Source organism: Argiope bruennichi, chromosome 2 (assembly GCF_947563725.1).
Source record: "Argiope bruennichi chromosome 2, qqArgBrue1.1, whole genome shotgun sequence".
Lineage (NCBI taxonomy): Eukaryota > Metazoa > Arthropoda > Arachnida > Araneae > Araneidae > Argiope > Argiope bruennichi.
Genome location: NC_079152.1, coordinates 45,773,858 through 45,789,696, shown reverse-complemented (window position 1 = coordinate 45,789,696; position 15,839 = coordinate 45,773,858). Strand labels below are relative to the sequence as shown.

Sequence of the window (15,839 nt, the reverse complement as noted above, 5' to 3'; positions counted from 1 at the left end):
AACTCCTGCAATAAAACGAATTAAATATTAAAATTTCTCCTTAATTTTAAATCAGAAAATTAAGCCATGTTTGAATGTTCGAGATAAAAATGATTGGCTAAATAAGTCTTCTGTTGCCTCAAATATTTAATATTTAAATTTTCAATGTAAGGAAAATGCTTTTATATGCATTGCTGGAAGAAAAATTCCCTTTAAAATGAAGAAAGGCTTATTAAGGTAATTGTAGACATCTAAAAGATAATAATTTAATGGCATACGAAATAGGTTGCAATTCTAAGAATATTTTTTTTCCCTTTCAAATATAATATTAAAATGAGTTCCCATTTGTATTCAATTTATTTTCTTTGAATTCGCAATAGATTTTTCTCTCATATTGTTATTTAAACGGGTAGAAACTTATGAATAAAATTTTAAAAAAACATTTTGTGAAAGCAGATTTTTCAAAGGAAAATTTACTTGAGGCATCTGAAAAGAAAGCATTTTTGTGAAAGAATAATTTTCAAATAAAATGCTTTCTTTTGATGAAATAACATCCAGGAAAGACTTTCTTTTCTCAAATCTTACATTATTTGATTATAATGTAAGTGTAAAATCGAAAAAATAGCTTTAAGAGTATATGGAAAGTAAGATATATGGAAATATGGATTCTTTAAATTTTATTCACACTTTTAATGAATAAGTAATAAATTTAATCAGGAGATTGAAACGAAACTTTTATATCGATTTGAAATGCTATTTTATTTTGACAATTGAAATAACTTAATCGAAATACCTTTAAAAATTTATTATCTGAAATTGGGAGTATTTATATAGTCAGAAATAAGTTTATCATTCACTTTTTGAAATAGTAAATTTTTAGGGCAACACTATTTTTTTATTTGGTAACAAAAGTTATATAAACTGTTACTATTAAATTTTGAAAGGCATTTTAAAGCCATTTTTCTCATAGTCGCTGAATTACCGTTTTTGATGATTGACTGATAAATGGCTCTTTTAAGTGTACTTGCTATGTTTTCTACCCATTCTTTAAACTTTGAGATTAACGTTAAGTAATTATTCAGGGACCTTGGCGAAGCCTGATATAGACTTTATTATTATTTAAACAAATCGGAAAATAAGAGTCTAAAAATAAATTTTAAACATCCATAAAAATGCTAAATTATATTAGAATATTCGAATTAATGTTACTATCTCGATACTCGAAGATTTTTCCCTTCAAATTTAACTATTCAGCTACTTCAAGTTTTATTTATATATTTAATTTAAATTATGTGCTTATTTTCAATGGAACGCAAAAGTCTTTCAAGATATTTTAACAGTACATATCAGCGTTACTGCAACTTATACATTTTTTTTTCAAAATTGCTACATATTCTTGATTTTTGGAAAAAAATAAATTTTGTTTGGTTTTCCTTATTAATTGATATAATTTATTTTTGAATTTATTTCCAGCTAAAGCTTTATAATTCTTTCAGTTTAAAAGAAATACAAGTGGAAACAGAATAATTGCTATTGTTTATAGACGATACACTTCATTATAAGTTGAACTGGGATCTTTTTTCCGAACAAAATCAATAAAACAATTTATCATAGATTTACTAAAACAAATTGCATGGTTACGAGTTACATATGACAGCTCACGTCTGTGTTTCCCATTCATCATCATTTCCTTAATTATACAAGCAATTAACATTTTTCTAATCCATGAAAGGATTAGAACACTCTACCTCCAATAACGAATTAGGTAAAACGGATAACCACGTAAAAGAGGAATTTAGCGGGAAGTTTAGAAAGATACAGTAATTCTCCTGTTAGAGTTAGCCATTAATCATCGATATCTGATCGCGTGTTACGACAGATTCTTCGCAATGCACATTACACCACACACAATCTGAGAAACAAGCATTAAGAACGTTGCAATCACTCATTCCCTGTCGCAATGAAGCCTTACCTGACAATAATAATAACCACACACAAGCTTAGAAATAAGCATTAAGAACGTTGTAATCACTCAGTCCTTGTCACTGTGAGGCTTTACCTGATAATAATAATAATGATTTTCTTCATTTGTTCAAGTAATAGGATTACGTAACGGCGGATGGGTAACAATGATGAGTTCAGAATTCGAGTGAATAGTGCTTTCTAAAATTTAGTATAACATTCTAAAAATGGCTGAAAATTATAAAATGTGTACTTACTAGTATGGTTGTTACTTTCAACGTCCTGTTCTTGAGCGACTGTATTACTTCGGCGTAGGCTACGGAATAATTCCAAGTAAAATGCAACCCATTCACAGAATTCCAGATTCCGACCTAAAATGAGAAGAAATACACATATACAGGTTTTCATATAAGATTATTTTTCACGCTCACTTCACGGAGTTTTACATGATTCTGAAATATTTCCCCAAACATCGTATTTCTGAAGTAATCCTTGAATTCTGAATTGAATAAAATTTTAATTCAAACATAATTTTCCAAAATGTATGTTTTAAATACATTCTACTTGATTTGCGTATGGCCAGCAATACGTAAATTTATATGATTCTTAATAATTGGGTGTCAAATATACATCAAAATTATTTTTAAGAAAATCACTGTTATAAATACTTAAGGTGACATAAATATTTAAAAACGACGTTTGTAAATACTTATTTATATTATTTCAGTTTCTAACTAATTAATAATAATATTTATATTTTTCTCATCTCATGATAGATTTTAGAACACATACAAATATCAAACACATACGATGCTAAAAATAGTAACAAAATATTTCCTTCCTTTCATGAATTTAATCAAGATAACAATGTATTTCTCGAGACTTCTAATATTTCAGTAATAACGATTTCACAATCTGTTATTTATATTTTAAACAAATTAAACTAATTATTGGTAAATTATCGTATGAAATTTTGTTAATACAACAAATACTCATTAATTATAATTCTTAAAAGGAATCTGAATAAGTTATGTTTGTATAAGCATTTTGAAGGTATTAATATTACTTCTGATGAAGTAGATCAGGGACAGTTATTATTATTTTTTTTTAATTTCGGCATTAATATGTGATAGTTGTGTCTCAAACTGAAGAACGATTTTTCTACTGTTGAAGGTTTCAATGACAATAGATTTTACTTATAATTTAGGACAGTTATATATTCATAAAATAATTTACATATCGCACATTTAAATATATTTTAGATAAGAATTGATACAAATACTGAATGTTCTAAAATAGGGCTTCTAAAATTATTTTCGTAACTATCAAAGTGCTTTTTTATGTAAAAAATTTAATGGTTTAAGAGCTTTTAAACTCTTAAACTATCAAATTCCTCATATAAAACAATTGGATCATATCATTTTAATCTGCTAATTTCTATTCTGTTATAGTAAAAAGATTTTCAAGGTTCCACATAAATACTGTGCAATTCAAACGTATTTAATATATAGCTGATATTCGTAAGATTAAATTCTGATTTACAGTAACTTGAAGCACATTATTGAAATATTTGATTAAAAATAAATCAATTACTTTAAATATTTTCTCCAATTGCGAAGAAGAAACATTGATATAACATCTTTTGCCAAAGTATTTTGTATATCAAAGCAACTTCAGTTTAAAGTATCAGTTGACGAAATTATAGATAGTTTTTGGCAAAAACTAAATTTCTTATCTAAAAGTTCTATTATAAACATTCCTGATGTCTAATATTTTCCCCTGTAAAATTCTATTCTGTTTTCAAAGCAAAACTGATAAGAATTTTGCTCAACACTATTCACATTTATTTTTAGGAGGAAGTCTAAAATATCGAAAACGTCAAAAAGGACATGGATCTTATCTTACAAAGAGATGAAAAAATAACAAAGAACATTTCTTTTTCTCTATTAGAATCATTGTTTTAATAGGATATTTCCGGATTTAAATTAGGCATAATCAATATTTCTTCAATATGATATGAAACTAAAGAATATTTTATCTATTTGTTTTAAATAAAATGATGGGAATTAAAGCATTTTTATCACAATAAATAATAACCTGCAAATCGCCTGCTCTATTATTCTAGCTGTGATCATGAGCATTACACCAAATTCAATAATTGGAAACTAATATTTATCCGAATTATTTTGATATCAAGTAATACATAATATTCGAAATACTTGCTGTATAAATTTTGTCATGTTTAAAGCACACGTAGAATATTTATGAAGAGTATACTTTTTCATATTCCATTTATTTTAACATTATTTCTTTTTTCCATATTAAAAGACAAATAATAGAAATGAAATTTTAGAGTCACTGAGGTGTGTTTTACATTAAATAAAAGGAGATTACCTTAGAAAGTCCGTTGCGTTTTAATTCCAGCACATCTAAAGTGAAACTTGATCTGAAACCTTTAGAATCGAATTTTATGAAGCCAGACATTCCTTCATAAGTCATCTGTTAAGAAAAAAACAAAAATAAAGCAACGAAATTGATTTTAATAATATTCTTAGATTTAAATCAAATTTTAAAAAAAATTATACATATGTTGCGCATTACATTATGCATATTTTAGGGTTTCTTAAAATATTAAATAATTTCACGCGACAATTGAATCTATGTGTGTAAAAATAGTGCCATTGAAAATTTTGACAAATTTGTTCTAAAACAGAAGAAGAAAGAAAGAAAACAAACCCAAAACCATGTAGTATTCTGCCAGATGTTTAATAAATGAAGGAGAGTGAAAAATGTTCCTCATATTATTCAAAAAGTAATTAGGTACCAAATTTCAAAATTAAGGAATTTTAAATATTAAATAATGAAAAAAATTGATACCGAAAAAGTGGTGAAGGCGCCAACAAAGTAATACCTACCACGCACTGAAAAATATTTATAGATAATGAAATGAAATATTTTGGGTTAAAATTAAAAACACAAAAAGAAACCAAAATAAGTAGCGATAACGCCCACGGAGATTCATTAGTAGTGAAATCTGAAACAAACGCCCATCTGTTTTAATTTTTAAATCTGAATTTCTTTTGTTTAATTTATGAAATAAGTTTTTGAAACACTACAAATGTAGCCAATTTGTTAAAATTTTGCCACATGCTTTTCAATTTCTTTTAAATAATCGCCGTCCAATGGTGGTTCGAAGTTCCATATCAATCCAAATAACTAAAACGTTGAATATTCTTCTAAATGCATGCTTTCTTTAGATCTGTTTTGCAACTATGTCAAATAATCAATAGTTTAATCTCCATTAATCATCAGTTAAAACACTTGCAATATAAAGAGCAAAAAAATCATGAATATCAAATGACTTACAATTACAATATTAATCAAAATTATTTTTATAATCTGGGAATCATGACTACCTCTAACAAATTGAAATTATTTTGCGATCATTAGCTCAAAATTAGAAATTCCCGCATGTAAATATCCTCTTTTCACAATAATTAAAGAATGCATGAAAATGTTTTCTATTTTATTCAAGTTTTTAAAACATTTCTTGACAAATGTAGTTTTGAATGTTGAATTTTTTTCAATAAGCAATATATGAACAAATCATATATTTCATTCACATATTATATTCACTAATTAATTTTATTCCATAATTAAAGTTTTAAGGGGGAAAAATCGTTTTTTAAATTTTTTTTTCCATAAACACATCATAAAAAGTTTAAAATGAATATTTTATATGCTGTATTTTTATTTACTATAAAATAATTTAATAGTAAATAAAAATTTAAAGTGTTCTAAGATTTTTATTTGTGATATTACAATCAATTAATTACAATTAGGTGAACTTAACTTAATCTAAGTAGCATAAGAGGGTAAGAGATATATCGAAAAAACGTTGCATTAGATCTATATAGTATTGTAGAAAAAACATCTTTATTAATAAAATGTTTCTCAAAAAATTTGAAATTTTAATAATATTTAATTATTATTTATATTCCCTGCACCAAATTTCTACTAAAAATTTTCAATCAGTTATAATGAAATACACAAACAAATTCATAATTTCATATAAATATATCTATCTCTTATACGCTTCTAAAAGAAGTGAATATGCTTAAATATGTTTAGGATGACCACAATAAATATTCAACAAGCATTTTAGTGAACCGAAAAAAAACTAAAATATGCAGACTTAAATTTTTAGCAACAATCGAGACATATTGTGAAAGAAAAAATTATTTCCTTAACTCATTTCTGTTTTAACTAATTTCAATCTATATTCCCTCCAGATCTTATCTTTGCAATTATGTAAATATTTAGTTGGGACATAAGATAAACGTCCCACAGGAACCATTAAAATACTTTACTAGGCATAAATATAAGAAGCCAGCTGTGTCACATAATCAGCGGATCGGCTTGTTAATAATAAAAATTATCTAAAAGTCTGATTTCTTAAGTATCTTGAAAGATGGTTGTTGTAGTGATAATGCCTGATTTTGAATTATTTATTAGTGCTCATTCGGTGTAATGTAAGGCTATTAAGTATGGAATAACTATGTTTTTTAAAAAATTGCGCTTGTTTGAATAGTTAATAATTCTCAAGAGATAATAATTAAAATGAAGTTGAATATCAGCGAAATATAATATGAGAGGTTAGAAATAAATATGAAATGAATATTTTATTATATTTATGAATTAAAATATTTCTAGCAATATATTCATTTGTGTTTGTATTTATTTCTCAATACAAATGACTCCAAATCTCTCCGGTTTAAAATCCTTCCAGTTTGAAACCCTAGTTATTGTTTTGTGTATAAACCAAAAATAATCAATATTTTATAATTACTTAAGACTTGAATTAGAAAAAACATCAATAACCTCATTCTGAATTCTCAATGGAATAATTTCTTTATATATTATCAGAAAGATATTCATGTTCTAACAGTGGCCGTAGAGAACAATATTTTTGAAGATATAATTCTTTTCAAGTATACTATATCGGCTAATGAAATGTCATTTGTAGATACTGAAAACATCATTTGCAGGTACTGTATACATGAATAAAACGTTCTTTTAATCACTCTACCCGCTCTGGAGTTTATTTGATGGATACTATTATAAAAAGTGTTATTTATATATTTAATTCAGAATACTTTCAAATACTTTTCAGCGCATGAAGTTGAAAAACTTTTAAGATAAGTTTCATCAAGACTTAGGGTTGGAAAAGAAACAAAATGAAATATGATATTACAGAAATAATTTTTGAAAAGTTTGTCTGAAAATGGAATTAGAGTAAGGATCAGTCATGTTAAAAAGAGGTAGAAAAAAATATTATTTTCGTTTGTATGAATCATGGTTGATCCTGCATGATCAGAATGCCGTTTACAAACCAAGGCATTCGGACTTACTGACAACGTAGTTATTATTATTGCAAGTTGAAAATTATTGCAAGCTCTCACGTTTGTCAAACCATGTCAATGGCATTTAATCCAATATTTTTAATTGAAATTTATATTATAGCATTGGAGATTTTAGTAGAGATAAAATTTTATAGTCTTCTCCGATAACCGCAAGGATTTCTTTAAAATTTCATAATGATGAATAAAGCATGCTCAGTTATGTATCTCCTGAATTTGATAAGAAATTGATTTTGATTAGAAATTGATTAATAAGATAAGAAATTTGATTTTTGTTAAGAAATTTGTTGTTCATTTTCATCAACATTTCAATAAATGTACAGAGTAATTTGTAAAAATACTTTCAAGCTCGCATCGCATCACTTGGAAAGTAATGTGTATTCATAATAAAGTGATTACCCTATATTTATTGATATAGGTGACAGTGCCACCTATTGGGAAATAAGAAAGTTTTAAAAATAATTTTTAAAAAATAAGGAAGCGGAAACGCCCAATTAAAAAAAATGTTTACTATATCATAATAAAAACACAGGAACAAATTCCATGGTGTTATATGTAGAATTAGTATGTATTTGTGATTAAAATTATGAGTTTTCTCTTATTTGAAGAAAGGTTCGTCCTAAAATTGTATATGTATTCTCCAGTATTTTCATATAATTTTCCGAGTTTAGCAGCGACGAATTAAAATTCAAGTAACGAAGAAAGTAAATATAAAAATTTAAGATATTCCACTAAAAATATTCACTCATGTGGTGTGTAGGTATCTAATTATACATTTTTCCAATTTTAGGGCGAACGTTTTTTTAAGTTCCTAATTTTAATCGCAATTACCTCCGATAATTTTACAGATGCCTTTAAAACACTTTTCCTTGTGTTTTTATTATAATAAAACGTACATTTTTCTAATTGAAATTTTTGGCCAAGTTTTTGAAATGCTTTTTAAAATTCTTTATTTCATGGCTAGAGGCGCTGTATCCTGATTCAATAAATTTAGCACATCCACTTTACAATAGGTGCACGTTACTTTCTTGGCTATACGAGAAGCCATTTTGGATTTATAAGGCTTAAAAGGATCTTCCCGATCATCGTGTATATTCCTGTATATTCATTATGAAATTCATCTAAAATTAAAAGTCATAATACAACCACCCATGATTAACATTCCTAATAAAAACATCCATTATTAACACTCATTATAAAATCACAAGTATTATACGTCTTTGTCAAAATTCAGAAAATGTTCATAGGGTCATAACAAATGACACAGTCATTCTTATGGCTCTATGCTTAATTGTTTATCTTGTCGGTACAGTAAGTCTAACGGAAGAACAATACCTGTAAATAATTATATACTTTTTTCAAAAACTAACTACTGTCATTATAAAGTCAACTAGCTTTATTTTTAGATAAATTGTTAGTTACTTAATCAAAAAAAAAATCCCAATTAGGAAAAAAAAATAATGTTTACGGTTGCTTATCTTCTTTATTCAAAAAGTATATTTTATTCAATACAAAGGTATATTTCCCCAAACGCTCATGGTTTTCATTATAATAGTTAAAATTAAGTATTAAATTCCTTAAAATTCCATTAAAAGCATCATATATAATCACATATTTTTAAATACAAACATTTCTTTATTGAATTGCAAATAAATTCCTATAAAAATGAATTCAGAGATGCACTGAAACTTCATTATAAAGATTTAATTAACTAAATTGAAAACAAATTCTTGTGAAATATATTTCAATATTTCTTAACATATGTTTAGCTTATTTATTTCAAGTATGTTTGTTCAATTTCGTCCTGTAATTAAAAACTAGACACAATAAACAACGGCTTCTCAAAATTAGAAAAGCAAACGAAATACCATATGCAAATAAACTTACAAAAAATAAACAAACACTTATTGCTTTAAAGATGTATGAATTTAATATAGCAAAACCAAAATCAAATAATAAGCCAATGCTTATATGCTTGACGAACTCCGCTTTTAATGTTGAGTGTGCTTTCATTTATTCAAACAATAAAACGATTCAAATGCTATAACAAATGTAACACCATTTAATCTATTCGTGTTTACTTATGTAAATCATTGAAGCAAAAAAAAACGAATGTATTTTTTCTTTTAAAATTTTTAAAAGGCAGGAACTGTTTGTGATAATGTAAACACTTCATTCAAAGCAAGTCAAGTATCTGTTTTTGTGAAAGAAATAATTTTCGAGTGAAACCGGTGTTAAGTTACAAAATATTATTTCTCGTACACTTATTCTTTCAAAAGAAAGAAATGAAAGCAAATATTTGATTTTGGAAGGAAATTTATGAAAGAAAAATCTTGCTCCCTATTTTGACATGAATCATTGTTCCACTGAAATTTGCATCAAACAATGAACGCCAATGAAATAGTTCTATTCTTCTCAAAAAGTAAGCACATCACGCACAGCATAGATTAATCTTTCTTGTGGAATGACATGTTTTGGGAGAATTTGACAACTTTCAACAAACTTGTGGAGAGAAATCTCCTTGATCTTCTATATCCCAACCTAAGTAATCCTACTGCCATGAACGTGTTCTATTACAACGAACTTTTCACCAATATTATAGTCTGATCAATACCGTTCTTCGTTTTAAAAGTTAGAACGTCATGTTTAAAAGATAAACAAATGCTTGTTGGTATGGATTACATGTTTAAATTCACGTATCTCTTTTTAATAAATTAAACATTGCGATATTTTTTATTTATCTTCTAAAAATACGATATTCAGATTTTATTTAAAATATATTAGCATCCCTCATACTATATATATTTCATAGAAAATAATATTTTCAGAATATTTAAATTGAATTTTTTAAAGATTTAGTTTTATTAACGTCCCGTCTTAAAGCAACACTACGGCTATTTTAGGATGGATCTGGTAATTTTAAGCCACGACCAGATGACAAGGATGACACCTGAGTTGGTATATCCTCTCCATGCCACGCTAGCGGCTTGGTCTCGATGAATTTAATCTGCACCGGTCTCATTTACACTGCGGTTCTTCGGTGGTCCTCCGGTTCTGATGTGGAGATCTTACTACCAGATTACCACTGCCCATTTGCAAATGGAAAGAAAATTGCGTGATTATATGTTTAGTTTTGTTCATAAGATAATATTTGATGAATTGTATTTAAATTATTTGTTAAAGAATCTGATATATGATTACATTTTTAATTATTTGGTATCATTAATTGTTTTAGTAAAATTTTAAAAAAATATATTACGAAATCAGATAGTATATTGTAATGTACATATATTTACAAAACTATTTTCCGTTATCAGTATAATTAATTATTTTACAAATATAACTTTCCAAATCATTTATTGTTTTTAATATTGTATTTCAGAATGTTTTCAAATTAGTATTTTGACTATAGGGAGTGATTGGCCAGTGAAAAAATTTATACTGACAAATGGATGAGAAAGCATCACAAAATTTAATTACAAATTTAACCATAAAACAACATTCACTTTATAGAATATTCGTGAAAGCTTGTGGAAGTGCGTGTTATCGTCTTCTTTAACTGCACCACATGAATGGAAAACACGAGCAAGTAAAAAAATAAGTAATAGCTGAAACAATTGAAATTTTTCACGCTAATCACTGAAAGCGGTGAAAGAAATGAAAACCTAACTAAAAGTGAAGTGTGAAACATTTTATATAAGTTTGAAACGTTTATTGAGCGATAAGCTGTCACAATGACACATTGAACCGATTTGCATGCCATTCAGCTTTTTGATTTCATGCAATTTTCTAATTAGTCACATTTAAAAGAAACTGAATAAAATTATGAGCTTGAAACATGGAAACATTACTATCAAGAATTAGGATAGTTATAAAGAAGAAGTTATGAATTATAAATATTTACTAGTTGATTCTCTGGAAATATTGAATATATATATAATTTCCCGAATATCATTTTGCTTCAACGTCATGGTGATGACACCATCCAACTGCCAGACATTAAACCTGTGCTATTATAATTGTCCTGAAGTGTTCTGCTCATTGTGCACATGAATGTTTATATTGGAGAAAAGTTTCGTGATAACTTAATGTTATCAAAAACATATATGTACGGAACTTTTACATTTATTTTCGTCTTGCAAGTACACAGATATTAACCCTCCAAGCACCGGAGACGTGTTTTTCTGCAAATCATATCCACTTCTAAATGGTCATAAACGTCTTATTTCGTCCTCTTTGGTTGTCTTCAAGATAGGAGCAAACAGCTTTTTCCTATTTTGGTTTTTACCATTGTAAATCGTCAAAGACGTCTTTATTTGTCTTTACCGTCCCCCACCACTACTGACTTCTTTGACATTAATGTATGAGAAAGATTGCAGGTAATGCGGATGAAACTAATTTGTACTGACTAACGAATTCCTTATTTTCGAAACGATTTAAGAGGAAAGTATTATGCTGTTTTGGAATGGAATAATTTTTTCCGTGTATAAAATATTTTGTCTTTAGATTTCAATAATGAAAGGAAATCATACTATTAAATATTTGATGGTTAGAAATTGGTTTGAACTTCAGCTTAACATTAAAATTCTTTGCTGTACATTAAATGAACAAAATATTTTGAAAACATTGCCAAAACATTTCAATTAATATCATTGAAAAGAAAATTTGATAAATTGTAAAAAGGTGTAACATTCATTTTTGTACAATAATATCTTTGGAAGTTAATGCGGAAAAATGACATTTTTTAATAATTAAAATTATAAAAAATTGCTCCTAGGTGCACATTTATACACTCCAAGATATATATGTGCTAAACTTTATAGTTGTAATTAAAAGATTCTAATCTGCTTAGCGATGACACTCACAGAGAAACATAGACATACATACTATCGTTGTTATTGTCAATAAACTTGCTTGAATATAATATAATATAATAAATTGAAGATTTGTCATGTCAATATTTGATAAATGGGTTAGATAAAAAATAAGGAGCGAAAATAATATAAAAATAATACATGTTTTAAATTCAGTTAGCGATATTGTAATTATTAAAATACTAACTTATAACACATAGACTTCATTAAAAAATTTACAATTATCCTTAAATTGTTACCCTCTGCATACATTTGCTAGCTACTTTTTTAGTATCTGAAATATTAAAAATCAAATATTTTTGCTAGCTTTTGAAATGCTAAAACTCCACTTTAACATATTTCAAACGAAAGTTAATACAATTATCCAAAATAATTTTTTAGACATCATTGTTATTGATGATCAACAAATTTATAATGAGAAATATTATTATTTTATTTCTTTAACTAAACAAATGAAATACGTGTGTAGTAAAGAGAAATGATCTTAAATGATTACAATGAAAGAGTGATTGATGATGCTTCTTCAAAATGAAAATATATTTAAGAAATCTATTCAGCGAGCAATATGAATTTTGCCATCTGATGATTTAACATACTTTTTCGGAGTTCACTTTTCTATTCTTTTTAGAGAGAAAATATCATTAAATTGAAAATTTACATTTTCCATTACATAATGGGGCGTTTTAAAAATGCATGCTAAAACGATTTCCAACTTGACTTATTTTATAAAAATGTACTCTAAAAAGAAAGTGTTTATTCATATGTTAATGTTTTTGTTCTTTTAATTAACCGGATATTATGCATATAAAAATAAATGTAGGTTTTCTTTCTTTTTGTATAATATGAAAGAAATTCATTTTTCTGGATAAAATAAGCTGTAGAAGAAAATTCTTTGGTTTTCGAGATACAAGACATTAAAATGTTTTATTTTTAATTTAAAAAATGGCAATTAAGAAATTAAAATCTTGTATATTTAACAATATAATAAATGAAAAAACCATGAACTATTGATGAGAAATACATTTATTTGCAATATGCTAGTGTACACACGCACGCACACACTTTTACTCATATTATTAGAAAACGTACATGTATTTCTGCTTTACAGGCTTGCCGGTTTCTCTAGAGCTATCAAATATGCAAGATAGGATATAGAAAATTGCACATAGGTAAAGTTTCGAAAAATTTTTAATGAAAATTAAACGATATTCTTGCATTTTCCTACGATAGCTTTCGAAAATATTATTGCATAACATTACCTTTACATTGCTTTAAAATTCAAAATGTTTTATTTTTAATGGTTCTAATTTATTCATTATATTATATATATATATATATATATATATATATATATATATATATATCCAGGTGTAAAAAATAATTAAAAATGTTTTTAGCACAGTTTTTATTGTTCCAATGAATTCAAATTGTTTTACCATTTACTGCTTGATTTTATAGAATCACTAAATTTTATTTTCAGTATTTTTATTTATTATTATATATATACCCTTTAAGTGAAAAATAAAGGAAGATAAATGAGAAATAAATGAAGAATAACAGGATATGATGAAGACCTTAGAGGTGGTGTGCAATTTAAAGATACATATTAGATTGTTGGCTTTTAATACGATATCTTGGAACTCGACTTAATTAGAAGGATGCCCTTTTACAATAAATATAAAATGCGTAAAAATATCGAAAAACAAGATATGATGCTTAAAATAACTTCTTTGAGCAAATATATCGTTGGTATTCGGAAAATAAATGCTGAATAGAAAACGTAAACGAAAACGTGCCGAAATTTTATTGGCGGGAAACGTTTGCTCTTTTATGGTTGATTTGTAAAAGTTTGCTTTTCCATCTTTCTTGTGAATTAACGTAGCATACATAATTCATACTAAGATCTAATAAAGAACTACTAGCAGTAACTGAGTCAGCGGTCAAAAATAATCGATATATCCTGCGTCATTTTTCCGCATTTATAGATATATATTATTACCTACAGATAAATGAATGATCATATAATTCTATTAATGTTTGACACATAAATCAAAAACAAATGTAGTTTGAAAAATTATTCCTCATATCATAATCTTAAAGAAAACCATGAAGAAATTTCGTAAAATTTTCAAATGCTTTTGCAATAATATTGCAACAATCGGAAGAAATGTACGAAAATTCATATTGCCGATGGATATAATATAAGTTTGTTCATAATGATCAGAAATATGCTTCAGTATTTTTCAATCCGGTATCAATAACAAAATCCATGGAATTTCTTCTATCCATCACTAAAAGAAATAAGCGATTGGAAAAAGAAAGTTGACGAGTAAGGAGAATAAGATAGTAAATTTAAGAACGAGATACTGATAATCAACCAAAAGACAGCTTCTTTCCGGATGCGATAATAAAAAGTCCGATTTTTTTAAATACCACAAATTAGCAGAATACAATCTTAGATAGAATTTCTATGAAATAATTAAATTTTAAAAGAAGTGATATTAATCCATTTTTTAACTATTCAATTAAAGATGCTCAAAAATAATTTTTGTTTGCGATAGGAATGTTTGAAATTATTGCAGATGAAATGCGAAAAGTGGCTGATTTTGACTCTATATCTGAAAGTGAACCCGAAACAGAATCATGCATCTTAAGGCACTGTAATTGAACGAAATGATAAATTCATATCTCTTCCCTTAGCAACAAGAAAAAAGAAAGCAAAAGAAATTGAAACCGTTATAAATAAAGGGAATTTATAAATAAAGAACACATAACTTAACTATTCTGAGGGATGTTCAATGTCTTTGCATACATAATTCCTAGATGCACTTACATGTTCCTATATGTTATGTCATCAATTCCTAGATGTGCATACATATCCCTGTATGTTGAATCATTAATTCCTAGATGTGCATACATATCCCTGTATGTTGAATCATTAATTCCTAGATGTGCATACATATCCCTGTATGTTGAATCATTAATTCCTAGATGTGCATACATATCCCTGTATGTTGAATCATTAATTCCTAGATGTGCATACATGTCTCTGTATGTTGAGTCATTAATTCCTAGATGCACATATATGTCCCTGATTTGAAATTCAACACATTTCCCAGGCACAGGGGATAAGTGAGAAGTTTCGATGAAATAGGAAAGTTGAATGCTATTATACTGTGAAATCTGTAATTATCATTTATATCATATTTGATTTAATCATGTTTTACTTCTCTTTCTACAATTTTTTGACTTAAATTGCGATAAATTATTATTTTTTTTTTGGACAAATATGCCTGGCAGTGAATAGAAGGTTAACTTTCTATTACATTCAGAGGCAGATGGATCGAAATTAAATTTCTCATCTTATGAAAAATCGAGAGCCTTTTGCGATTACTAAATATTACCAAAAAATTATATAATCGACTTCTTTAAATTAATATGCATGTTTAGTTATCTAAGCCTAATAATTCACCAAGGTTCTCTTTAAAAATGACTGAAATCAAAAATTAATTAAACTTTGTACTCATTACTGATGTTGGTTTATATTTCAAGATAGATCTAACACTTACTCACAACACTTTGTATTATAATCTGTATTTCAAAT

General features: G+C 26.7%; 1 protein-coding gene across 1 annotated transcript in view; it reads right to left on the bottom strand.

Moving 5' to 3' along the window:
* LOC129962014 (glutamate receptor ionotropic, kainate 2-like) overlaps nucleotides 1-15,839 on the bottom strand; it is a 220,625-nt gene that overhangs the window by 60,888 nt on the left and 143,898 nt on the right. Inside the window, exons 8-9 of the mRNA XM_056075680.1 lie at nucleotides 4,336-4,440; nucleotides 2,199-2,312 (exon numbers count right to left, since the gene is read on the bottom strand). Of these exons, the coding sequence (XP_055931655.1) occupies nucleotides 2,199-2,312; nucleotides 4,336-4,440 (219 nt within the window). The remainder of the gene's footprint in view (nucleotides 1-2,198; nucleotides 2,313-4,335; nucleotides 4,441-15,839) is intronic.